General features: G+C 34.2%; 2 protein-coding genes across 2 annotated transcripts; one reads left to right on the top strand and one right to left on the bottom strand.

Annotated features, from left to right (window-relative positions):
• Positions 1-2,619: 2,619 nt before the first annotated feature.
• LOC123539506 (perlucin-like protein) lies at positions 2,620-11,594 on the bottom strand. The gene is made up of 5 exons (XM_045324157.2): positions 11,473-11,594; positions 5,566-5,666; positions 5,024-5,117; positions 4,272-4,485; positions 2,620-2,758 (listed from the first exon to the last, which is right to left on the bottom strand). The coding sequence occupies exons 1-5, from the start codon at positions 11,525-11,527 to the stop codon at positions 2,734-2,736; spliced, it is 489 nt and encodes a 162-aa protein (XP_045180092.2). The 5' UTR covers positions 11,528-11,594; the 3' UTR covers positions 2,620-2,733.
• Positions 11,595-12,457: 863 nt separating this feature from the next.
• LOC123538989 (semaphorin-5A-like) lies at positions 12,458-25,564 on the top strand. Its single transcript, XM_045323433.2, has 10 exons — positions 12,458-12,570; positions 16,349-16,390; positions 16,647-16,726; positions 18,716-18,784; positions 19,372-19,501; positions 20,538-20,660; positions 21,745-21,915; positions 22,722-22,892; positions 24,080-24,244; positions 24,768-25,564. Exons 1-10 carry the CDS (start codon positions 12,528-12,530, stop codon positions 25,169-25,171), a joined length of 1,398 nt encoding a protein of 465 aa, XP_045179368.2. The 5' UTR covers positions 12,458-12,527; the 3' UTR covers positions 25,172-25,564.
• Positions 25,565-25,797: the final 233 nt, after the last annotated feature.

Genomic DNA, 25,797 nt, shown 5'->3' with positions numbered 1-25,797 from the left:
TACACACTGATCTAACGTACTAACTGACAATGAAATTCTCGTTACTATGGTGACTCGTTACTGCAATGTCGAACTGTCGTGTTCACGACCTCCCACCCCCACCGTTCTTCTCAACCCTCCCTACAAGACACAACGCCAGATCAGTTTCGATGTTCTGGTGCTTCGAAGACAATACCAATTTCTCTGTCGGGTTGGCTTCTTTTCTGACACGTCATCGTGCTTGTGGGACAAGGAGACGACAAAATATCATGTGTCTTTCTGTTGTGATGTTGCTTAGCGCCAACCAACAAGAAGAAGGTAAGAATATATTCTGTCGTAATTTGCCTTCCGGCTGACATGCGCAAACGCACAAAATATGTATTAAATATTGATATCTAAAAGAGAGCTAAATAGTATTTAATAAAAACAAATTCAGTCATCAAGACGCTTTGCTATTAAACCATATGTACATCTCTACATGCTATGATGATAATACCTCAATATTGCATCTGTCAAATTAAAAAAAATTATCGCCATTCCACTGGACGGCAAGCTACAAATTAAAAAATAAACCTTTTGTCTTTTTCCTGTTATGACGGTGCCCTGCCATTACGACAAATCGACAGAATGCTTCTGTGTCTTTTCTTGTTTTTGCGTGGCGTATCCGTCAGCATAAAAAAACAATAAATTAGGGCGACCACATGACGGAAAAAAAATTGTCATTTACTCGTGATGTCGTGTCCTTGTAATTGCGGAGGGCGAAAACACAAATTTATCGTGTTGTCGTGTTGTTGCTCTAGTACAGGTGCAAACATGAATAAACGAGCCACCAAACAATAAACACCATACTCTGTTACTGGTATTTAATTATCTAGTTGAGACTGTATACTTAATCAAAATAAAGTTTCAAGATAGCAGGATATGTTCAAAAAGCTAACAATTTTTCATGATGGCTGTCGATTGGAGAGCAGATCTTAAAACATATTTTGATTTTCTTTTTACAATGATGTTTCGTGCACATAGAATACAATGCCTATCAATAAATTCAGTGTCTTCCTTTAAATGTTCGGTATATTTGATGTAACAACATTCTTTTAAAAGCAGTGTTCCCATCATACAATTGAAATCATAGCTACTTTATTTTCTATTTAGAAGCATTTGTGCATGATGTTTGTTCGGTTGCAACTATTATTTTGTAAGAGAGATGCTTTCGAATAAATGTTCCTTTATGTGGTATTTGAAAGATGGTATCATTATTGTTACAAGTAGGCATGTCTCAGTTTCTGAAACTTTTCAAATGCCCGATTAATATTTGTCGAAATAAAGCGTATTCTTCGCCCGCTTTACCCCGCCTATGAATCAAAGGGGGATCACTTGATGACACAACAACAGTTTTGGAATGTAAAGACTTGTATGCGAAAATTTGATAAAGTGTCTCCGTGGATTTTAAAATTAGTTTTTATTGTACTTGATAGAATGTTTGCAATTTTATTGTTAAACGAATAATCCCCTAAATTTGAAAAGGGGTATACAATATTAGTTACAAACCGTTTAGATTAGCATTTCAGCTTTCAGACTCAGTTTGTGAAAATGTTTGTAAAATTACCAGATTTCCGAATTTAGTAAAATACAAACGGAAAGGCAAAATATTTATGGAACTTGTTGATGTAAAAAGATACATCACGGTGTAGTGACAGCTTATGGAATAAAATCGGAACTTAACTTTTGCCCATATTATGTTTTGCGTTAAAAATCAATTCGCCTTATTTTCAGTACGATATCATTTGCAAGCCGCGTCAAGTTTATACTTTTAATTCATGGTAACAGTTAATGATCCAATGTTTACCAGAAAGTTTGATATATTAGTGGTAAAAATATACATATGTTAGAAATGTTAACCCGTACCTGGGTCTGTAAGTTATTAAAACATTAAGATTTTCAAAAATAACTCGGCAAATTGACACGATACCGGTATATTTGTCAACAGTATGTCAGGTTTCTCGTGTGATCTTGGGACAGTCAGTGGCTACGTTAGATACACTGGTATCTTGGTTGTGCGAATGTTCGAAAGGTACATTATTCTTCAGCGACAGGTGTATATGTATCAAGCAAATAGCCAGAAGCATGCTTGAAACTTGGGTGATGCCCAAGATATTACTAGTTTTTTATTGGAAATTTTTGAGGACTCGGATATAGGAACCTGTGAGTGCGGACGACACGCTCTGCAATATATGACCTGTGTGTGCCAATTCGCCGTTAAATAAGACTCATTCACTTATCTTTGAACGGTAGAGGCATTCTGAGTTGCGCAACATTACTACTTCTCCGCCGTCGTGTGTCTCAATGGAAGCACATGATCAGCGGAAAATTAACTGCCAACACGATAGTAAATCCGTTTATTGATGACAACACGAAACACAATTTTGACAGAGTTCAATATGTGTTTTTTTATCTCGAGTGGGTCCAGACATTGTAGTCCATCAAGGCATTGGCATACAAAATGCAACATCACGCTGGTCACAGGGAATCACATGTATGGTTCTTTTGCATCGGTTAACACGACCAAACAAAAGTGCATCTAACCGTTTTCAAATGCCATAAACATAAAAAGTGGCACAGAAAAGCGGAGTCAACATCACCACATGTTAAATAGTTTATTGGATTAATAGACAAAACGAGAATACTACTCAACATTATACTCAACTAATACACTTTATTTTACAAAATACCAAGAACATATGAGCTCCAACAACATCATCCAATCACATCAGTCTCGCCGCTGAAAGATAGAAGCGTAACAATTTTACTGAAAAATACGAGGGTTGGTCCAGAAGTAATTTATTATTAATGAAATTGTTTCAAGATGAACGCTTATTCAATTATGATTACATGGGTAACTTTTATATCCTAGGGTTGATCGTTTTAAATGGACAAAACTTCAAAGTTCATCCTTGACGGCGTTTCGCCGCACACAAAAATAGTGTTACTTTCATAAACAGAACAAAATGACCAGGCAAAGACAATCTGCAACTGATATTAAAATTATAACAAAGTAAATGATATGAAATTATTATGTCTTTCAGCAGTCAACCGTGAAAACAATATTGGCATTCTTAAGGTTAAAGACTGTTGTGTAGTGCTATGTTTTTTTAACTGCTTAGTGAAAAAAATATCAGTTTCTAACGTCAATAACGTTTGACGGTGATCGTTACCATGCTTTATGTATATATCGATATCTCGATCAGTAAGCAATATTTTTTTGTGATATTTTCAAAAATTTAAAGTATTGCAAATAGTTAAAAATACTTGGGTAGGAATTTGTTGTTTTCTTTTCTTAAACACGTTTGGTATGACTCCAGTGACACTAATTTTGGATTAATCCTCGTATATAGAGGCTTTCTTAAATAAGTATGAATCTTTTAACAAAACTGACTTTTTGTACTGTTAATGAAGTACTGATTTACATTTTCCTCCTTTTGTATCTACGTTTATTATCAGACACGAATTGTTATTTAAACAGAGGAGTGACAGATTTAAACACAATTTTGATACGAACTAAATTTCCACACATAGTTTTAATATTGTAAGTTTTTCACGGTATTCAGGTACTAACCAAGAAAAAAAGATATAATTTTTATTAATTTATCGCTGTATAGTACAAAAACATATGTTTTGAAAGAATGATGACTGACACAGGGCCTTTAGATATGTACAAAATTAATATTCTTCATTGTTAGCTACATGTACTTTATGCTGGGTTTTATTTTACTTTTATTGTTTTTTTGTGGGGGTGGTGTGGGTGTGTGTGTGGGGGGGGGGGGGGTTCAAACTGCCATATATTGATACAAAAAAGCATCTTATGCCCAAATTGTTTTTGAATAAATGACCAATCATTACATGGCATCTATGTAAACATAAAATAAACAGGTTTGTTGAATAAGGAGTTTGATATGAGAAGTTTCGATTGTACTACATAGCATAAATTTATATAACCACTACAAAATTGGCAGTTCTTAACAAAAGACACAATTGATTTTTTTAGTTAAATGCATTTGATGAGACTTTTTTGTATTTAAAGTTAATAAGTTATGATAAAATGTTTTAATAAAAACGCCCATAAAAATGTTGGCAAATTTTAGTGAAATCTTTAATTTGTAGATATAAGTAACCTTAGGGTTTGATTTTCCTACCAATGAGTCAATGAAGTGAGGTTAAATTGGCATGGTACGGGATATGCGAAACCGACCCTACGTATGTAATTTCAAAAAGTAAACATCAGTAAGTGTACGTACGTGATTTCGCATAAAGGTATTTTCTTGTCCGAGCAGACTCCATCGTACCACCGGAAGTCTAGGTCTGTCTTTGTTGCCGCACAGTCTTCGTTACCGCTATTAGAATTTGGTTCTCCTGGATTCCAGTCTGTAAATGTAGGAGAGGTTTTTGTGTCATACCATTCCCATAGTCCCTCTGTAGCTTCATCTGTTAGACCTATCCATGTGTCGTCAGCTATATTAAAACAAATAATAATATTTTATTTGTTATATATTTTTTATATTTCTTGCGTTCTTATTTCTAGCTTATAGAACAACGATTTACTGAAAAGCAGTTACTTATAGAATATAGCAATATAACATAAAATAAACTAAAACTTGCACTACATTCTACCTATTAGTTAACATACGTAACGTAACAATTTAACTTGTTTCAGGCCTGTAGCTGTTGATGATTATTTAATACGTAAACTGTAAACATCAGTAAAAAATTATAAATAGTAGAGTAATAATAAAACAATATAATATCTGAGATGTGATGGTTGCATTTGAGATTTATCAAAACCAAACTTGTATTTAATCATTTGTTCATAAAAAGGATCATTAATGTCTGGTGTTTCTCTTTATAATATGTTAAAAATTATCTCAAAGTAAAGAATACTTTTACTTAAAATAATTATCATGGAATTACCACGGTTTCGCACAGACAAAAGAATGTGTATGAACATAAATGGAGGCACCTACATTTTATTTGGAAACAACGTAACACGTACCTTTTATTGATCGCAGCTCGTCTTTAATGAAAAGATTTTCTACTTGATCATTTATATGGACAAGGTGGCCACCATTGTGTTGGTTGCAATAATGCTATATAGATTGAAAAATAAAAAGCGTCAAATAAATCTCAGCTGTCCAAGCGACTTACAGCACAAGAGTTAAAACCATACAATGCTAAATATCATTCCTGTTAGCCCGTGCGTATCAGCAGAATACCGCCTCCAGATTATGTGGCGAAGCTGTCATTTACTTGCGGAGAACAAGCTAGTTCCGGCTCAGAAACCACAAACATTGCTTAACCTCCATCTTTACGTTGAAATAGGATTTTAAACTTTAATAAAACAAACATTCTTTATACTTTTTACTTTGATATATTCTTGTCAAAAGGAAAATCGGAATTTTAAAAAGTTCATTTTTAATAATCTTGCACGTTACATCTAATGTCGTTGTTCCAAATAGTCGTTCAGTCTTTAAAGCTTAGAATGGGAATCTTTAAAATAATGCGAGAGTATAGGTTTTAACAATAAACAGTTTTTACCTCAGCTTCGTAGAAAGAAAGTGGTCCGCCATGAGCAAAAAGATAGCAAGACCCCCGGTATGCGATCCATCTGTCTGGGCAATCTGTTCCATGCACAAGTACTAAAATTGACAAGCTCTTCCTTAATCAGATTTATTTGAATTCTAGTAGTCACGCGATAATTTAATCAAGGGACCAATGTAGATTTTTTTATTCCCATGATTAAATTGACTTGTAGCCACAACATACACTCGTATGGGAACAAGATAGTAACTCATGGCAACGCAGTAATCTACTATTCTGAAACAACATTTAATAATTTGAATATTTGAATTTGGAACGACCATTAGGTCTTATGGTACATTATTTACATGATCCAACTTAATTTTGCCCATTTTTTACTTTTGTTGTTTAAAATGTTATAGATTTTTTTTCTACAATGTAGATTTTAATGAAACTTCTTACAATGGAAAATAAACATATGTTCTATAATGCACATGTGTATGTTGAGATATTTGCTCATGATGTTAAACAAAATATATACATTGAAATAAATCAAAATTTTTAGACATTAGTTAGAATTACTGAACGAGTCAAACATTTAAATATCATATTAGATAACTAAACGTGCAGTACGTGCAAACTACCTAATATTAAGAAAACTTGTGGTTGAACAGTTTCAACCCGTCAATATTCTATTGCAAAGTATGCGTTCTTCATATATTTCTTCTTTTTTAAATGATCATTGCAGACTAAAATCATATTACGTGTACGACTAATCGCCTATTGTGTTGATACATATACAATAAAATAGTTTGTAGGATCATATGTTGAGAGTATTTTTGAAATATCTGGTCAATGTTTAGGAGAAAACACATCATTATCCTAATCTAAAAACGTTAAAGGGACATTTTACTTTAGCATATTGAACTGTAAATTTGAAATTCTTTAATGTTTAGCAAAAAAACGATCCTGTTAAAATGACAGTTTTTCTATCTTTTGTAATAAATATATATAGTAAACCTACATTATTTCGAGGGGTAAGTGCCAGAAGGTGCTATGTACCACATTTTACGTTTTTCACTTTTTTGCATTTTCTGGTAGAGTTTTTCAAGCTGCATATTTTGCACCAATTTGCGTCATTATATCATATTTCTTTCCTAAGTTATTTAATTGGGATCAAATCAGTCATTGCAGAATCTCTGTTAATAAGTTATGCCAAAAACAGTTTTCATTACATAGCACGTTATCAAAGTAAGTTTATCTTATTTGAAATGAACCAAAACAGTCTATATACTAATAGCTGCTTTTGACAGACTGCATTTTAAGGCTTTGGGAGGATTTTTCAAAATCCATAACATGATATGTAAAGATAGCACGTTTTAGCAGAGCAGTTTTCTCCATATTATGCATTAACCCAACTGAGCCAGAAAAAGTCATGTAAAGATAGGACCTAAATCTTACTGATATTTTACAGTAGTGCAATAGCCATATTGTGCTATGTTATGATAGAAGATTCTGGTTGAAGGCTCGGTAGTAAGATTGTTTGTCATTTGCATGTCAAGAAGCAGACATTCCACGATAGGTTTAATAGGCAGTGTTGACTTTTACTGTTTTTTTTTCAATAATTAGGTGAAGAAAACGGACTATCAAGTTTAGAGTGTGTGGCAGATATTGTATTTTGCACTGGAATGTTGAACATTATCCTGTTTAAATGTTTTAGAAAAAAGTGTGGAAGTTATTAAAAGTGAAGTAGACTTACTACTGTCAGCAAATGATCTTGGAAGAGGAAAAATCAAACCTTATTAATTGTAACTGCTTTTTATAAGCTAGTTGGAAACATACTGGCAAAGATCCATCACATTTATGACACTCTTGAAGAAAGAATGGAAAAGTATATTGCCTTTGTGTTAACTGGCATTATTCAGATTATGAAGGAATAGCTGAAGCTTGATTATGTGTCAGTGGCAGACCTTTTCCCATTGGTACTGGCTAATTACACAAAGCGCAATGTTATATTCTACACAAATAATGTTGAAGAACCAGTCAGCACAATGAAACCAACCAAAAGTAATTTACTTGCCACTGCAGATAAAAGTAAGTGTAACTACATGTATACATCCTTTCTGGAATTTTGGATCAGTTTGAAAGATACCTTTAAAATTCAGGCTCTAAAATATACTTTGCCTTGCCGTTACAAGATGAACAATTTGACTAACAGAAACAACAAATATACACCTACCACCAATGATAAATCAACACCACAGAAAAGAGCTACATCAAGAAAAAATCAGTTTTTATAATGCCTGAGGAGTTCCATACTAAAATAGGAAAAGCATTACAAGAAACATGGAATGAATGTGAAAAAACGTTACAGGCTGTCAGGTGCAGAGTATAAATCAGCAGATGGAAAGCCAAACACCACTAGTTGAGCCAGTAGGCTGTAGCAACTGCAGACAAAATGTGACACAAAAGTTACATCAGAACAAAGGCAACAATTCTTTAAATCAGTTTGGTCATTGACAAATTATGATAGACAAAAAAATGTTTGTCAACTGTAGAAGAGACAGACACTAAAACATATCAAAGCCAAATCAAAATGAAAACAGGTTTCAAGAAGAATTTCTTTCGAAACTGAAAATAAAGGTATTCAGTCTGTAAGACGTTTTTTTAAAGAAAACTTCAATAGGTAAGGCATAACTATATTGATCATACGTTGAAGAACAAAAAGGATGGACATTTTACAGGAAGTGCTTAGAGAGGAAAACAAACCCTTATAACGTAATTTCTCAAAGTAGATGCAGTGAAAAAGCATACTGAATCTTTCCCACCCATAAGTTCACATTATGTACGAGAAGGGAAAAGGAGACAGTTCCTGGATTTGCATCTCACACTGCCAAAAATGTATGACCTCTATCTGGAGGAGTAAAACAATGAAAACAAAGCCAGTTTTATTGGAAGGATACAGATTAATGTTCTACCTAGGAAGGACCAATGCAACAGATGTAATCAGTTTTACATGGCATGGCAAGAATGAATTATGATTTATGAACAAAATAATGCTTTTGACAAACCTAAGCAAAGAAAGAACCCAAACCAAAATGGCAAGCTTAATTAAGTTTGCATTAAGGTCGCAGCAAGATTGCAGTTGCGATCTTAACAAGCATGCAGCAAGATTGCGACTGGAACTATCGCAACCATAATTTAAGCTTGCGCAAAGTAATTTGCGCGCTTCCTGCAACCTATTTAAGATCTTGCAAGCTTTTAAGGTTGCGCATGCTTGCGACTGGAACCATAGCGATCTTAATTGCGACCTTGCAAGTTTACACAATCATAATAAAATTGCAAACTCGCACAATCATAACAAGATTGTAAGCTTGCGCAAACTTGCAAGCTTACACACACACATATCAGTGTACTGAAAAACATTTGTGAGTCCCGTGCAACTTTGTAAACATAAAAAAGGTTGCGCAATCTTGCAAACTTAACTGTCTTTCCAAACATTGTTTAGGTTTATGAGACAGTTTTAATAAGTTTAGGGTGTAAAAATTTAATTATAAACGATTTTATAAAACAATATTTGTAGTGATCAGTAAATATTAATACTCAACAATCAGGGACAATAGTTTTTAAAACAACATATTCTGACAAAAAATGTTTAATAATTGGTTTTATATATAACCTCCCTTTTATATGTATCAGTGAACTAAACGAGTTTTAAAAAGGTTATAGGTAATGAATTTGAAAAACTGAAAATGTTTCCCTCCAGAAGACAACAAGTAAATACTGTTGCAAATTAAGTATCATTCAAAGCTACCTATTTCTGCCGCAAAGAAAATCTATCTATCGCAACTATGCAACAGTGGTAATATTCCTGAATATTTCCATGTATTACACGGCTTTAATTAACAGTAAAAACAGTACCAGAGATTGTTTACCAGAACCAAATACTGTTCAAGATTCAAGCAATGACTCCAATAGTAACTTAACACTGAGGGTCAGATAAATTTACCACTACATTTTAAATGTGACTGACAATGTGGTTCCTAAGACTTAGCCCTCTCCTTTCCCTTGCATTTACGCTACTTTTTGCATCCCATCCCCTTTACTTTTAGTAAGTTTTCATGGCTCCTCTTATTTTGGCAGCCGAATCCCAAGACGGTACTTGATTGTTTTTTCCTACTTGTGCGGGTGTGTTTGTAAGCTTATGGGTCTATAACGGTGCCCTACTGTTTTCTTATGTGTTGCTTGTTCGTTTTTCTATGTTATTCAGTTGATCGTCGTTGTGTGTTTGTCTTTGGTACATGAGTGTCTGCGCTACTGTGCTTAAAGTTGTAGTGCGACTGTTTTTAAAGAACATGGCATTCCCTTGTATATTTGTCCTTGTTCAGTTTTCCCCCTTCGGATTCCTCCCTTACCCCCGACCCAATTTCGCCCCTTACCGTTTCCTTCCCCTTTATCAATATTTAGCTTATATTAATATGTACTTGTTGGATGTTTGAAGCAACCCGTCTGAAATATTTTTCCATTACAGCTTCTATTTGTTGTGGGCCTACTATGTAAATGCGTGGCTCTGGGGCTGTGGTTTTGGTGCTCTGTGCTTTCAAGAAATCTACCCTTGCCTATTATCTTTTTTAGTGTGTGGCAATAATGATAGTTACATAGATTACAGTCATAAGCATGTGTATCAAACTTTATATCTCTATTAATGCAGTGTTTATATTTCATAACATCACATTAATGTATTATGAAATACATAAACACATTACCTAAAACGTTGTAGATGATTCTTAATACATGATAAGACAGTCTAATAAGAGCTTAAAATGGAGCTATATACATATAGGCTATTTGTGACCTGAAAAGTCTTAAGCTAAGACAAAGAAAGCATCATGCCATAAGAATCTATGTTTTTATAGAATATATTTGTATGCCAAAAAACTTACATTTATGTCAACTTTGCATATGCTAGAAGATTCTATTGCTTTATAGAATGTTTTCGACACTTACAAAAATTATGACATGCAACATCTTCACCAGCTATCAATTTATAGCATGTTCTGGCTCAGTATTGTTTCGAAAGTTTTAACAGAATTGTACATGCCAAAACCAGATATCTTTCAATGGAATGTTTTAGTTATTCTGATATTTGCAAATAAATGGCCTTTTAGTTGTGCCAAAACAATTGTTTTGGATTTGACCTAATTTACTAAAGATATCAACAAAATACATATATCATGTATCAAATAATGATAAAGTAAATAAAACCATAGTTTTGATATCTCAAAATACCCTACTGTTAAAAAGAAAAAAGAAAAAAACGCTCTCCTGTAAAATTTTAAAAAATGCACATAGCAGGTTCTGGCACTTACCCCTCGATTTGTTATTGAATGGATATCTAGTTTATAATTCAAATTATCATTATAGCTAGTAATGTAACATTAAACTACTTAAAATAGCAATTGAAAGCATCTGTCCAGATGCAACTAACCTTACTTCTTTTATACTTTGCCTTTGTTGGGATACATCCACATGTTACATTGCGAATTGCAGAAATAATGAAACACTTTAATGATATATATTAAAATTTTGCAGTTTGTTTTGGGTCAAAATATTAATACAATGTTTTCTTATGATACACTACAATATTCTGAAACATATTACTGAATGTGAGGTGATCGATTATAGCACTTTTCATCTCCATATAAAACTGCTACGCCCCGATGTGAAATCTCCGCGACAGAATTCAAAAGTGATTAACCTTAAAAAGTTCCTGATGTTCATTCATATTTGTATAGTTTGCATCTTAAACGGACGAAAATAACGTGCATGTTTTATATTGTTTCTACAAATACAACCGCTAATTTTTTAAAGCTAGAATGGAACGTGTTAAGTCAGAAAGATAAATATTGAAAAAAAAATAAATACCTTGGAAGAACAACAGGCTGATCGCAATAGCTATAACACTACCTTGATACGCCATTTTAATGTAGCCTGAAATTTATGAAATATCTTAAAATTATTTTGGCCAACAGAGATAAGAATGTCTGTAAGTAGACTAATCATGTCAGAATTGGCATCAGTACTGTTGTTTTATTATTGACATGGTATAGATTATTATTTCTTTAAAAGACCATCAAGGTCGGGAGGATGCGATTATTTTTTGAGGATTTTGAACCTTATATACGTCCTCAACTTCTCACTCTTGTAACAAATACGTTATTTTAAAATTTGCTTTTTTTATTGTTTTAACGTTACTCCGAGATAATTACAGATCATATGGCGACTTTTGATCTTCTGATGTTGTAGGAAGACCAATGGTGTCCCTCTGGTAATTATGCTTATTATTTCAGAAGGGGCGGACACTTGGGTTAAAACCGTTGAACTTCCATTAACCACGTGGGTGGCTTCCTCATACCTCTGGCGCAAGGTTTCCAGCCCATTGCGGACAGTAGCCTTTAACAAATCGGTGATGGAAGTCCCTAAATTTTCTTGTCTAGAAAAAAATAAATAGAGTACTGATATGGTATTTAGTATATGCGGCAGGTTAACTGATTACTGTGACACAACCGAAAAGTGTGTCTATGTTTATTTATTGTCCATATGGACGGCCTCTCGTTTCCTAATCTGGTGAAGTGAAACCAGATCTGTTTTGATCTTGTTTAGTTGTTTCAAAATATTTACTTAATTTTCCGTTGTAGTTTATACACAAACTGGGGATATTATTGTTTCTGTTTTCAACTCGAAACCTCTGCTTATTACACTATTACGAAACGTTATTGTTATAACTCACACAGAATACATATATGGCATAATAATTTATGACACAGATAGATTACACATTTGTTAAATAGGTGCGATTGTACCGTAAAGGAAGTAGCCTATCTACAGATAACCCTGTTGTTTTAGCTTATATATCGAGCTGACATTAAATTGACCTCGCAGTTTTTGATATCTTAAGGACAATTAAGTGTAGATATTCTATGATAAGGCTCGAAATGACTCGAAAAAAACTGTACACATTCTGTAAGTAAAAAAAAGTATTATTTTTTCATTGTTAAATTAATATGAGTATGGCATTAATGCATAAAATGGGCGCGATTAATAACAATTTATTAGTATCTCCTTCGAAGTTATCCCAGTTTCGTCCGGCTGATGTTTGTGTCAGTTCTATCATTATTTGGGCCATTCCATGTACAAAAACCTGTATAATTACTGACAAAAAAAATAAAGTAACACAATATTCTTCAATAGAACATTCTTTTACCGTTCAAATCTTAAGTAATTATCTTCTCTAAATCAAGAAGTACAATGATTTTAAGTAAGTCACCTAGGGCATTTTAGACGTGACGTTAAGAACTTCAGGAAAGCAGTATGACGTCGCCGGGCATAGCGTGTATTTTACAAGTAATTAGATTGCAACAAAGTTTGCATATCAGTTGCTAAACACCATACGTTTGAATATTTAAGAACAGTTTAAAATGATTTTACTGAAAAACATACATTATCCGTATGCTTTTTGGTTTCATCACGGGCATTCTACCGGCACATCTATATATTTTCATGATGCATGGGTGCTTTGGAACTCCGTTGTTATGAAAACACAAATAACATTTTTTGTTAAATATACACAATTGTATTACAATTAGACTTACAAAGTCTGTTGGGATCAAATAATCTGTATTAATGTTAATTTCTTTCCTCATACTGACAGTGATTATTACTCAGAAAACTGTCTTCTCTCTAGACTCATCTCAAGAGGCAAACATAAGAGATATTGTAATTTTTTCAAGAAAATGCTATGAAAGGGGATTTTATGTAGTAGAGATATTTGTTTTGAAGGACTCTAAGGTCTGATGCCAGTTTATATAATTACAATATTCTTGTTTCTAGTTTCTGCATGAACATAAGTAAAACAATGATTTTCCTGTATTTTAAAGTACTTATTATGCAATATTTATATCATGTCATTAATACAGGTTTTCTCAGGGCCCATTTATAATTTCTACTGTATTTAGTCAATAAAAGGAGATATATAGAAAAAGGTGCTCAGTCTATCGAATCAAATTAACGATCGCTACATGATTACAGGTGAAGTCTTGAACAGTGATATATTGTCCAGTTAGATACTGACCTCCAAACCCTTCATTACCTTACTTAGTCTATGATAGACACATATAGTTGAAACAAGAGGGTCATGATGACCCTGGACCGCTCACCTGAGTAATATGAGCTACATGTTTCAAATGTTAAACTGATGATAAAATATTAAGAAAGTCAGTAGGTCACATTCATGGTCAATGAAATTCAGTTTTACGATTGGTGTGCAAAACTATGTATGTCATCAAAATTTCAAGGCTGTATCTTAAAAAAACAAGAAAGTAGGTCAGTAGGTCAAGTTCACAGTCAAGTGACATCATATTACTTGGGGTCATCAGTCAATTATGATTAAACAGTCTTGGGAATAGGGTCAAATGATTTTTAAGTAGTTTTTCCTATATAACTCACATAATAAATAAGTGACCCCAGGGCGGGGCCTCTTTTGACCCCAGGGGCACAGTTTGAACAATTTTCATAGCGGACCATTGGATAAGGCCACATACCAAATATCAATGCTCTAGGCCTTATGGATTTAGAGAAGATTTATTTTAGAGTTTTTCCTATATAAGTCTATATAAACCACGTGACCTCCAGGGCGGGGCCATATTTGACTCTAGGGGAATAATTTGAAATTTTTTGTAGAAGACCACTATATGATGCTATATACCAAATATCAAAGCCCTAGGCCCTGTGGTTTTGGAGAAGAAGATTTTTAAAGTGTTTCCTTTCGTTTGCCATGGGAACCAGAGTTCTGATGGAATTCAATTCATTGAACAATTTTGAAAAGGGGCCACCTAAGGATCATTCCTGTGAAGTTTGGTGTAATTCTGCACAGTGGTTTTCAAGAAGAAGATTTTTATAGAAATTATTGACGCACGACGGACGACGCACGACGGAAATCAAGCGGTCACAATAGCTCACCTTGTCACTTCGTGACAGGTGAGCTATAAACGGAATTTGTATTATACAGAAATGTTCTGATGGTACCTTAACTTTGTATATGTATTAGATAAGCAAAGTCGTGACACTTGTGCGCACACTAGTTTAATCTAAAAGTTAGAATTAGTCTGTCTTTAACTTCAGATACCAATTTATATGCGAGAAATATCTTTAAACTTTACTTTTGTCTACATCTCCAACTGTACATCCCTACCCTCCTCCCCCGCACATATAGCAAAAGGATAAAGATAACGGACAGTTAGTTGGTTAATGGTTAATTCTTGTGTATATCTACTGAACCCCTTGAAGGATCCCTATGCAATTTTGGTTACATGTTCAACTTAAGATGACGTCGTGCACAACGAATGTTTCAGGGTAAGATTGAGGTCGAAATCGAAGGTCATATGTTTCGGTCTTGGATTTTGAGCGCCCTGTCCGTCTCTTCAGTACCTTTAGAAGGGTGTAAAAGAAACTTGGATTGAATGTTCAACTCATAATGAAGACTGATGGTCAGATTAAAACTTCGTATAAATTGCGATAGCCGAAGGTCACATTTAATGTTTAGATTTAGATTTGAAGATTGAATACTGCTTAAGCCGGTGCTAGATGGGCGTGGGCAGTGTTGCATTTTCCATTACTGCCCATGAACAGACTCAATCAAACCGAGTCTGCAATTTTCACTGTTTGCCTAGTTCTCGGTGCTTCCGAGGGATCTACTTTCCAGATTTCATTTACTTCACAACAGCGGGTGTTAAGTGCTGTGTGGCGGACGTAAAAAGTCACCCCGACTTCATCTCAGTGTTGTTATATTTTCTGGTCCTTCGGGATCATTGATTCCAACTCATTTAGATTTGAAGATCGAATACTGCTTAAGCCGGTGCTAGGAGGCGTGGGCAGTGTTGTATTTCCATTACTGCCCATGAACAGTCTCAATCAAACCGAGCCTGCAATTTTCACTGTTTGCCTTGTTCTCGGTGCTTCCGAGGGATCTACTTTCCAGATTTTATTTACTTTACAACAGGTAGTGTTACGTGCTGTGTGGCGGCCGTAAGAAGTCGCCCCCACTTCATTTCAGTGTTGCTATATTTTCTGGTCCTTCGGGATTATTGATTTCAACTCATTTAGATTTGAAGATGTAATACAGCTTAAGCCGGTGCTGGGGGCGTGGACAGTGTTGCATTTTCCATAACTGCCCACGAACAGACTCAATAAAATTGAGTCTGCAATTTGCTCTGTTTGCCTTGTTCTTGGTGCTTCAGAGGGATCTACTTTACAGATTGTATTTTTTGGGAATGGAATTATTTGATCTATTATTACAACCTAAGCCCCTGTAAAGATAATATTCATGTACAATAGGTGGATATGTATAAGCCATGATATCATCGGTTTGATAACAAGGACACACCTATAGGTAAAAGATTTAAGCCTTGGACTTATGTCCGGTCATTTTACATTAAACCCATATGGGGTATGTTTGAAGTTTGCGATATATGAATATTCATTTCAGCACGAGTAAATGCAGAAAATATTACAAAAGAGACAGAGGTAAAGATCTAAACTGAATGGCAAACTTTCGAGCCAAACCTTGCCTTATAAACATTTTAAATGATATCTGTTAAACTTTGGGTCTTGGCTCATTAAGATGAAGTGACTGTTCCATGTTACAGACACACTAGTCAATGGTAAATGCAATGCTGTCAGCAAGTCTAATACGCATGGTATTTAAAGGAAGTTGCTTATTCTATGTATTTCTTTTTTTTTTCAGTTTTGAATATTCTTCTCTGCTTGGTCAACACATCATTTGTGGGTGAGTATTATAACAAATCTATAAGAAATTTCTTTACAATATAGCTAAATAGTATATGTCTAATGACAATTTATGTATCATTAGCTAAACTTCTGTTGAGTTGGTAAGGCGCCAATATGTATACTCCGGTAATAATGAATGTGTCTTTGATAACGCAATCGCGGTAAAAAGATGCGTTCCAACCGTAACTGTTAAGTTCAAACTGTTTGAACTAAAAAGTTATTTTCATAATAATATTTACTGTGTGTCTTTACAGTATCTTTGGAGTGTTACAACTGTACCGACATCGAAAGCGTGAACAACTGTACAAACATATCGCAATGTGGATCTGGAGAGGTATGTATAAAAAAAGAAAAAATGTTCGATAAGATTAGACAAGTTTTAAGAATAGAGTGTTCCATAAACGAATCCCTTCGGCAGTGCATGTGAGGATCAGTAAGTGAGTTGCCTTTTCACAAATTAAACAAAGAAAAACAACCAGAAAACAAGGATAAAACCTACATAATGACGGAACACGCGTGGTCACCTCCTTTGAACGGTCAGTTGCAAAAGACAAACAACCCTTTGGGTTTTATGGTGCGATAAAACTTTACTTTAACTCCTTTCATCAATATCATAGTCTACAAATTGTTAAACAGGATCGCCTGGTAAATATCTTCGTATCAAGCGCTAGAAAAAATAAAGAAGTGGAAAACTATAGGCGACTAATATGATATAAACGAAGTCGTTGCAGGCTCGATTTCACAGAGCCTGTTCATGGACTGCAGTGGAAATGCAAGCTGTCGTTCACGCCTCTAGCCCCGGGATGAGCAACATTTACACAACTTACAAAAACCAGAAAATAATGTATTGTCCCTAGATAAAATAATGGCTTTGTCCTTTACTGGAATTAAATTGGCAGAACAAAACAGGAGTTTAGGGAGGGTACGTATGGGTATGGAAACTGCATATCTCATAACTGTCAAAAGAAGATAAAAAAACAGGCATCATATCCAAGGATCTAAGGAGTTATTAAACAATACCCAAAACTTTTAAAGTCAATATTCAAAATAAAATTGAATATTGCTGTAAATGAATTAAATGGTGGGTAATGCACATATCATTAGGACTATACGTTACATGACCTCTAAACAATGTATTCGAACAATTTTATATCTCAAAGAAAGCCAAGTTTTGGCAAAAGTTAGTTGTGTAAATATAACACACTAACATTGAACGAAGGATATCTATTCTGCGGTTTTCAAAAGAGCTTATAACACATGTCATTATTTCAAAAATGTCATTATGTTTGAAGAAAACTGATGTTAATTATAGAAGACAGTTTTTGAAATCGCGTGGTTTTATAGCTAAAATTACGTTTCATAGTTTCTAGGGGTCAAATTTAACTGTTGGATAATCTGTGCAGATTCGTGTTTGCGTTATAGTTATTCTGCTTAGATTTAGTTTCGTCATTTTAAGATTTACTAACCGTCACCTCTTCATTTAATTGTTTTCATGTTGTTGTTTTTGTTTTTCATTCTTATTACATTGCTTTAGTTTTGTCAGTTTAATTATATTCAATCTGTTTTACAGTCTTGTTACCTTGGTTTAGTTTCGTCAGTTTAATTATATTCAATCTGTTTATAGTCTTGTTACTTTGGTTTAGTTTCGTCAGTTTAATTATATTCAATCTGTTTTACAGTCTTGTTACCTTGATTTAGTTCCGTCAGTTTAATTATATTCAATCTGTTTATAGTCTTGTTACTTTAGTTTAGTTTCGTCAGTTTAATTATATTCAATCTGTTTATAGTCTTGTTACCTTGATTTAGTTCCGTCAGTTTAATTATATTCAATCTGTTTATAGTCTTGTTACCTTGGTTTAGTTTCGTCAGTTTAATCATATTCAATCTGTTTATAGTCTTGTTACCTTGATTTAGTTCCGTCAGTTTAGTTATATCTGTTTATAGTCTTGTTACCTTGGTTTAGTTTCGTCAGTTAATTATATTCAATCTGTTTATAGTCTTGTTACCTTGGTTTAGTTTCGTCAGTTTAATTATATTCAATCTGTTTATAGTCTTGTTACATCGATTTAGTTCCGTCAGTTTAATTATATTCAATCTGTTTATAGTCTTGTTACCTTGGTTTAGTTTCGTCAGTTTAATTATATTCAATCTGTTTATAGTCTTGTTACCTCGATTTAGTTTCGTCAGTTTAATTATATTCAATCTGTTTCACTGTCTTGTTACCTTGATTTAGTTTCGTCAGTTTAATTATATTCAATCTGTTTACAGTCTTGTTACATTGATTTAGTTTCGTCAGTTTAATTATATTCAATCTGTTTTTCAGTCTTGTTACCTTGATTTAGTTCCGTCAGGACAGACAAGCGTTTTTAATCTAGGCTGCCTAGACAATCAGGTAATGTACAACCTTTGCTAACAGTACATCGAACGTGAAAATTTACAAAAACATTTTGTCTTTTTCGTAAGATATCCATTCCAGATCAATAACTTCTGTTAAAGAAACATATTTCAGTACTGGCTCAAATCCATAACATCTTTCAGACTGTACTTTTTTAATTCCATGATCATTGTAATTTTAGTACGTGTTTTATTTGCTCGGCTTTGCATTTAATGTGCAATACTAACGTGCTTATAATAATTGTTTCATTTTAAATTTAGATATTTGCTGCATTTTATAATAAGTTACTTCGTAAGATCGCGATCTTATCTAAGACAAATGAAACAGATCCCTCTCATATTTTGTTACTTTGATTAATGCATCTCTAAAATAGATTCAATAGTGTATGAATTACAGGGAAATTGAAGGCATATGCAGTTAAAAAAGTACTACAGTAGAAAAAACATTTTAACATCTCGCGATATACTGCCTTATAATTACTTAAACATATATAGGATTATTTTTTACGAATCATTACAAGTTGATAAGGTATATCCAAGTGATTACATATTTCGAAAGTAATTATCATGGATTTGATGTTTTAGAAATGTATGGCAATTGGTAACTCTGTTCCTAGTATAGTTGGAAGAGATGTCAACAAACGACAATTAAAAACGTGTCATGAATGCTGCAGTACCGACAACTGTAATAAAGTCCTTTGTGAACATTTAAAACGTATGTTATTTGATATCAAAGCTTTATTTGAAAAAGAAACACCATGTGCACACATGGTTGATATATACTTGTTTAGTTTTGAAAACATATATCACTGTATTCTATAGTAAATGAATATTTGTCCCACCGGGACAATTTGAAGCTTGTGTCAGGATTGTAGTTTCAAATATCATTGTGAGTAATATCAACTTTTAAATCCCTGTGACATAAAGCAATATGTTTTACCATAAATATCTACTGATTTATTTAAAGTAAGTTTGGATTTTAACATTAAATACAACTTTGTAGCCCCATGACACACTTGTCTGTCTTAAGTCTTCTAAGTCTTTACAAAAGCAATAAACAGAGTTCATAATCATAATTGAGCCGTGCCATGAGAAAACCAACATAGTGGCTTTGCGACCAGCATGGATCCAGACCAGCCTGCGCATCCGCGCAGTCTGGTCAGGATCCATGCTGTTCGCTAACAGTTTCTCCAATTCCAATAGGCTTTAAAAGCGAACAGCATGGATCCTGACCAGACTGCGCGGATGCGCAGGCTGGTCTGGATCCATGCTGGTCGCAAAGCCACTATGTTGGTTTTCTCATGGCACGGCTCAATTATTTTAACCTTTGAAACATGACAATACTGATGCCATATTATCACAAGCGCCCTTAACGAGTACTTCCATATAAGACCTTCTTTATTTTAAAATAAAAAAAAATATCAGAATCTAAATGATGTTTAACTAAATTCACCTAGTCTTAATCGGTGAAATCTACACTCTTCTTAATTATCATCTTTGTTTTATCTTTATTTTAACAGGGTCACACTGACCTACATTTTGATGCGATAAGCTACAGGAGATAATTCTTCCTATTTCATCCACATTTCTTTTCATCAAAGAATCAAAATATATAGCTGAACCATATTTAGTCTGCGTAATCGCGAAAGTCTTTTGCAGGTGTTTATTATCTTCGTTGTGCTTAAAAATAATTAGATATTGTTATTCTGTTTATAACTTCTCAAATGTACAAATAATGTCATTTGTTTCAGCAACGGCATGTGTTGACAGTGAAAAGGTCGACTGTGCATTCTTAAACACGGTTGCAAATATTTGTCAAGATATCCAGCATGCGAAAACGATATGCCCACGTTTCTGTAATCTTTGCGATCTTGGTAAGGACCTTCTTGTCTTTAATAAATCAGTCAGTAACAACTTCCGTATACATACGTGAAATAGCTTTGTCATAAGATACTTCATAAGACGTTTATGTAATATCGAGATTTAACTGGTAAAAAGAGCATTTACGAAAATAACCGAGCGACAAATAAACCATGATTACATTAATTTTGTCTTTGTTAAGAATCTTGACATTCACTTGACAAACATGCGGACTACGCATTATATTAAGCGCATGAGCCAAAAATACAGAACTGTCTTGAAACTCGGACGACATGAACTTGATCTTACCATACCAGCGGTAGCATTGAACTGTAGTTATGTACATCCCATTTTACAAAGATAAGGAAACATACAAAATTACGTCGAGCATAAGATAACCAAAGCCATGTCGTACATATGCATAAATCAATTTATAAAACCTCATAAAATCAAGGAATTCTGGTAAGATTAACTATTAGAAAAAAAAAAACGACGTTAAATTGTAGTCAGATAGGGAAAAGGCTTAAATAAAAACGTGAGCTTCAAGGACTAACCAGATGACCTGACAACTGACATTAATAAAAACAATTTCTGAAATTAAAATGTTCGTTCTTTGGGCGACCATTTTTGGACCGACGAGAGCTGTTGCAAGGGGACAATGTTTATGTCATAGACAGGAAGAACTCTCCCCGATCAAATTTCTAAATAATAACGACTATATAATATTCTAGTATCGAAGAATCGTGAAACAAGCTCCCGGTCGCATACCCTTTAATTGTATATCGTGAATCATATAGTATACATCTTGCGTGAAGCGCTCATGCGCTTCGGTCGCGTATTTCATTTGTACAGCGTGCGCTTCGTGTGACAACTACAGATTTCTGACTACCTAGTGGCTGAAAGTTTGCATATTATCTTGCTAAAGCAGCCATTATTACAAAAGCCTTCAAACATAGTAGAAGAACAGACAAACGGATATATGCTCCCCAAACAGCCTTTCGCGAGGTTTTACTATCAAATAACTATTTATAAATGAATACATTGAACAGCAGTATTTTATTAATCATTAAATAGAAGTTTGCATTTCATTATCAACAGTTGATGGAGACTGGGCTGACTGGTCTGCATGGTCAAGCTGTGATGTGACATGTGACAATGGAACCCAGTCTCGATACCGAACATGTACCGATCCGGCTCCAGCACATGGTGGTTTGAATTGTACCGGAATCGACAACGAAATTCGAATGTGTGAAAGACAATTATGCCCAGGTTTGTTTAGTTTTGTAATTTGACGATGTAATTGGTGTTTAGGAAGAACTGGTCAAATGTATCAGAGGTGCTGTCTACTTCTACATCAAAAATACATAATACATATGTGTCAAACAAAAAGATATACAAATGTACTGCATACGGCAAGAAGTTTCATGGTATGTTTAACACATTTAAATCGCAGGTTTCAAAAGGTATATTCATCGTGTCAATTCCGCCCGCTTAGACTATTGATTTTTACTTTTTAAGAAAGCTTTCTAGCTGGCATGTAGAATTTGGTTGGTTCTGCCTAGTCGACAAATTATAGTGGGATACGCAACCAAGTCTGAAATGTCGCCAAAAGCGATCTTCGATATAACTATATCATTTGAGGTGTGACTATTACTTTGGTGATAATATATATCTGTTACTACGAAATAACGTGCAATGTACATCATAATGGAATGCACTTTAATGCGTTTTTGTAGCGAGACAATATTTAATTTACAACATACTATGCCAAATTTTCGTGCAAATATTCAAGAATATTTATGTATACATAGTTTAAACACGTCTGTGTATTAACAGAACTTGATGGTAAGTTGCTTAAAATACTACATATGTAAAGATGCTAACAAAAATGTGCTTGATAGTTACGAATGCAGCTTATATATCAAGCCAAGTGAAATACTTTCGATTTGGGTTTTCAAGACGTAAATGACAAAATACTTAAACGAAGTATTTGCCATAATATATTTTTAACTATTTCTTGACGTCAACAGGTTTTGTTAGTGTATGTGTTTACCATCATGTAAGATTATTTTAAGTTCATGGAGGATGGGCAGAGTGGTTAAAATGGGAAGCATGTTCCGTAAGTTGCGATATTGGTATCCAAAGACGTCATCGCACCTGTTCTAATCCTGCACCAGAAAGGTTTGGAGATCATTGTTATGGAGATACTATGGATGACCGGTTATGTTTCCCAGGACCGTGTGCAAGTATGTACAATTGAAATACAGTTAATTATGTGTAAAATAGAAAAAGTGGAAACGTCACAGGTCGTCCAACGCCACAAAAAGAAACAACAAAAAATGCTGCAGGCTCGGTTTCGTTGAGCCTGTTCATAGACGGTAGTGGAAATGCATGGACATTCACACATGCTACTGGTCCAAAAAAAATAGATGTGTTCATACGGCGGTGCACATGGAACCCGTCAATAATACACTAATTTCATGAAAAGCTGCGTATGATCCTCACTGAAAATAATAGGACATTGCAAAATGATATAAACAAAATTGGAACAGGAACAAACATTGATGATAAAAAAGTTGCATATTCTAAATGTCTTAAAATGGAGTAAAAACTTGTAACCTGTTTATCAGTGTGCGAAAGACGGTGGTCCTGGTTTTTGATTGCGCTATGACTTATTGCTTTATTCACTCAAAGGTATATTGAACGTATTTTTTTCTTAATTTCACACGTGCAAAAAGACGTTCTTGCAAAAACAGTCCATTGTTAATGAGGTTTATATTCCTTAAATGAGTATTCGGGTTTTGATTAATGTCTCATCACCTTGTTCTTTGTTCCGGTTCTTAGATATCAAACTACTCGAGCTAACGCCCTCATGGTTCAATTCCTGAGTATCTGAATCCGAAACTTTGAAAAATTAGACGACAAAGCACTCGAGGGTGTTGATTATTTGTTAATAAAAAGTACTATTCATTGGTATAAATAGAGTCACGTCATTGATGATAAGGAGTAAGAAGTATTTGTAGATCTCAAGTAGTGAAACCATAACCATGTGACTTCGTAGAAAATGTCGTACCATTCGCCGATTAAACCTCTCTGGATAGAGTAACCGCCGAAATATTATACTTTATAATCAAAATAATCATTGCCTTTTAGGAACGGCAGACAGGTGGATTTAGATAATCGTATATAATTGTTCAGGCAGCCATACCATTTGATTTATTGTAAAATAAGAGAAATCTTTTAGTTTTAATTTCCATCAATGTCAATCAGAGTACACATGAACAGGGTATATCGTCTTTTATTACAGCGCCGTTCTGTTGCACTGTGTTGTGATGACACATTGGAATTTCATACAAATCTGAACATGTTGAAAGTAAAATCAATGATCAAACTTCAAATAAATATGTTTTGGAATGCAATTTCTTGATTTTAGATGGCGGTTGGTCAAGCTGGGGTACCTGGAGCAACTGCACTGTTGCCTGTGGTGGTGGAACAAAGACCCGGTCAAGGACATGTACGAATCCCCGTCCATCAGAACAAGGAAAGAACTGCGAAGGCGACCCCATCCAGGTCACAGCTTGTGGCAATGCAGTTTGTCGTAAGTAATTATATATAATGAAATTAAATAAGTTCAATTTTTGTATATGTTGGTAATAGAATATATTTCCTTACTTTTGTGTTTCAATGGAATTTTATAACACAATAAGTGTGTGGTATGAAATATGAACGATTCAAGTAAGATAGTTTTATGATGAATTGATTGACCAATAAAGCCTGAAAAATAACATTTTGATGTTGCATCTTGAAACACATTAATAATGGTCATTTTAGTTATAATGTCATAATGTTCAGGATACTTTATTTAAATTCATACTTTTATTATGACTCAGCTTTAACCTTTGCTATATAAAGATAAAGGCATTGCACTATGATTTGCATTAAATATCCCTTCTGAAACAAATGTGTCATTATTTTTACCTATTAATCAACTAGTCAAAGCGAGACAAAGCAAAACCATTGCACCCTTACAACAACTCGATGATGGCATCACTATGCAATAACTTTTAACAGACCCTATCGACACTGTTCTGAAAGATATGCGCATTTATCATATTTTCCAGTGCCTAACGTTGCCTTTAACGCTTACTGGGTGGACGACTTGAGCCCTGCTGCAGGCCAGACCATGGTTTTTACTCGCGTCTTGGTGAACGAGGGAGGGGCTTACAATAATTCTACAGGGGAGTTCACGGCACCTGTGCATGGAACATACTCCTTCAGTGCACAAATGTGTTTTGCTAACAATCAGAATTTGTACTTTGACATCAAGGTAGGGGACACGACGTACGCCTCATCCTATGCATTTGATGCTAGTGCCGTTTCTTGTCCCATGGCACAGGCTGTTGCCACCGTGAAGAAGCATCAGAAAGTGATTGTGCAGTGGACACACACCACGTACACCGGGAACTATATAGTGCGTGGTGATGCATTAAGGAACTACTTTACGGGAATATTAGTCCATGCATAGATTTATTTAGAAGGTTGTTGAATTTTCCACATTTGTATTGTCCAATAATTTCAAGACCATATTAAATTTACAGACGTCGGTACAAATTCTTGAGAAGGATTTATGTTTATTTATTACATTGTATTAATACGTTATAGAAATATTTGAGCGAAAAAGACAAACACGCTCAAATTCACTGCACAATCAAAAATAAACATTTTATGCACCTTCATATTAAAGTGTAAAGAAAATCACTTAAACATTACCCATTATTTTATCCAATGCGCGGTAAGGAAATGGACTCTTATGACTATTATGTTCCGCTCTCAGAGGCATACATCAAATGCTTTTGAGTTAATTTGCACATAATCAAAAAATGAAGAATCACAATAAAGAAAATGGTTTATTTCTGTTGATATTTCTTGTTCTTCTGGACCCACCAACTTAGATGGTTCTATATATATTTTGGTGCTACCAAGCTAGCCAACAAGCAATAGTAAGAAAACATTTTCACAAGATTACAAGTATCCTTTTTTAATCCAGATACCGGCTAGCGTTTAATAATTCATTGAGAAAGTGCTAAAGTTTTAAATACTTTCAAAAGCCAGGCTGAAATTTTCTTTGTCTTTCTGGACAGACACAATTCA

This window comes from Mercenaria mercenaria, chromosome 18, assembly GCF_021730395.1.
Source record: "Mercenaria mercenaria strain notata chromosome 18, MADL_Memer_1, whole genome shotgun sequence".
Taxonomy (NCBI): domain Eukaryota; kingdom Metazoa; phylum Mollusca; class Bivalvia; order Venerida; family Veneridae; genus Mercenaria; species Mercenaria mercenaria.
This window is presented reverse-complemented; position numbering and strand designations above follow the sequence as displayed.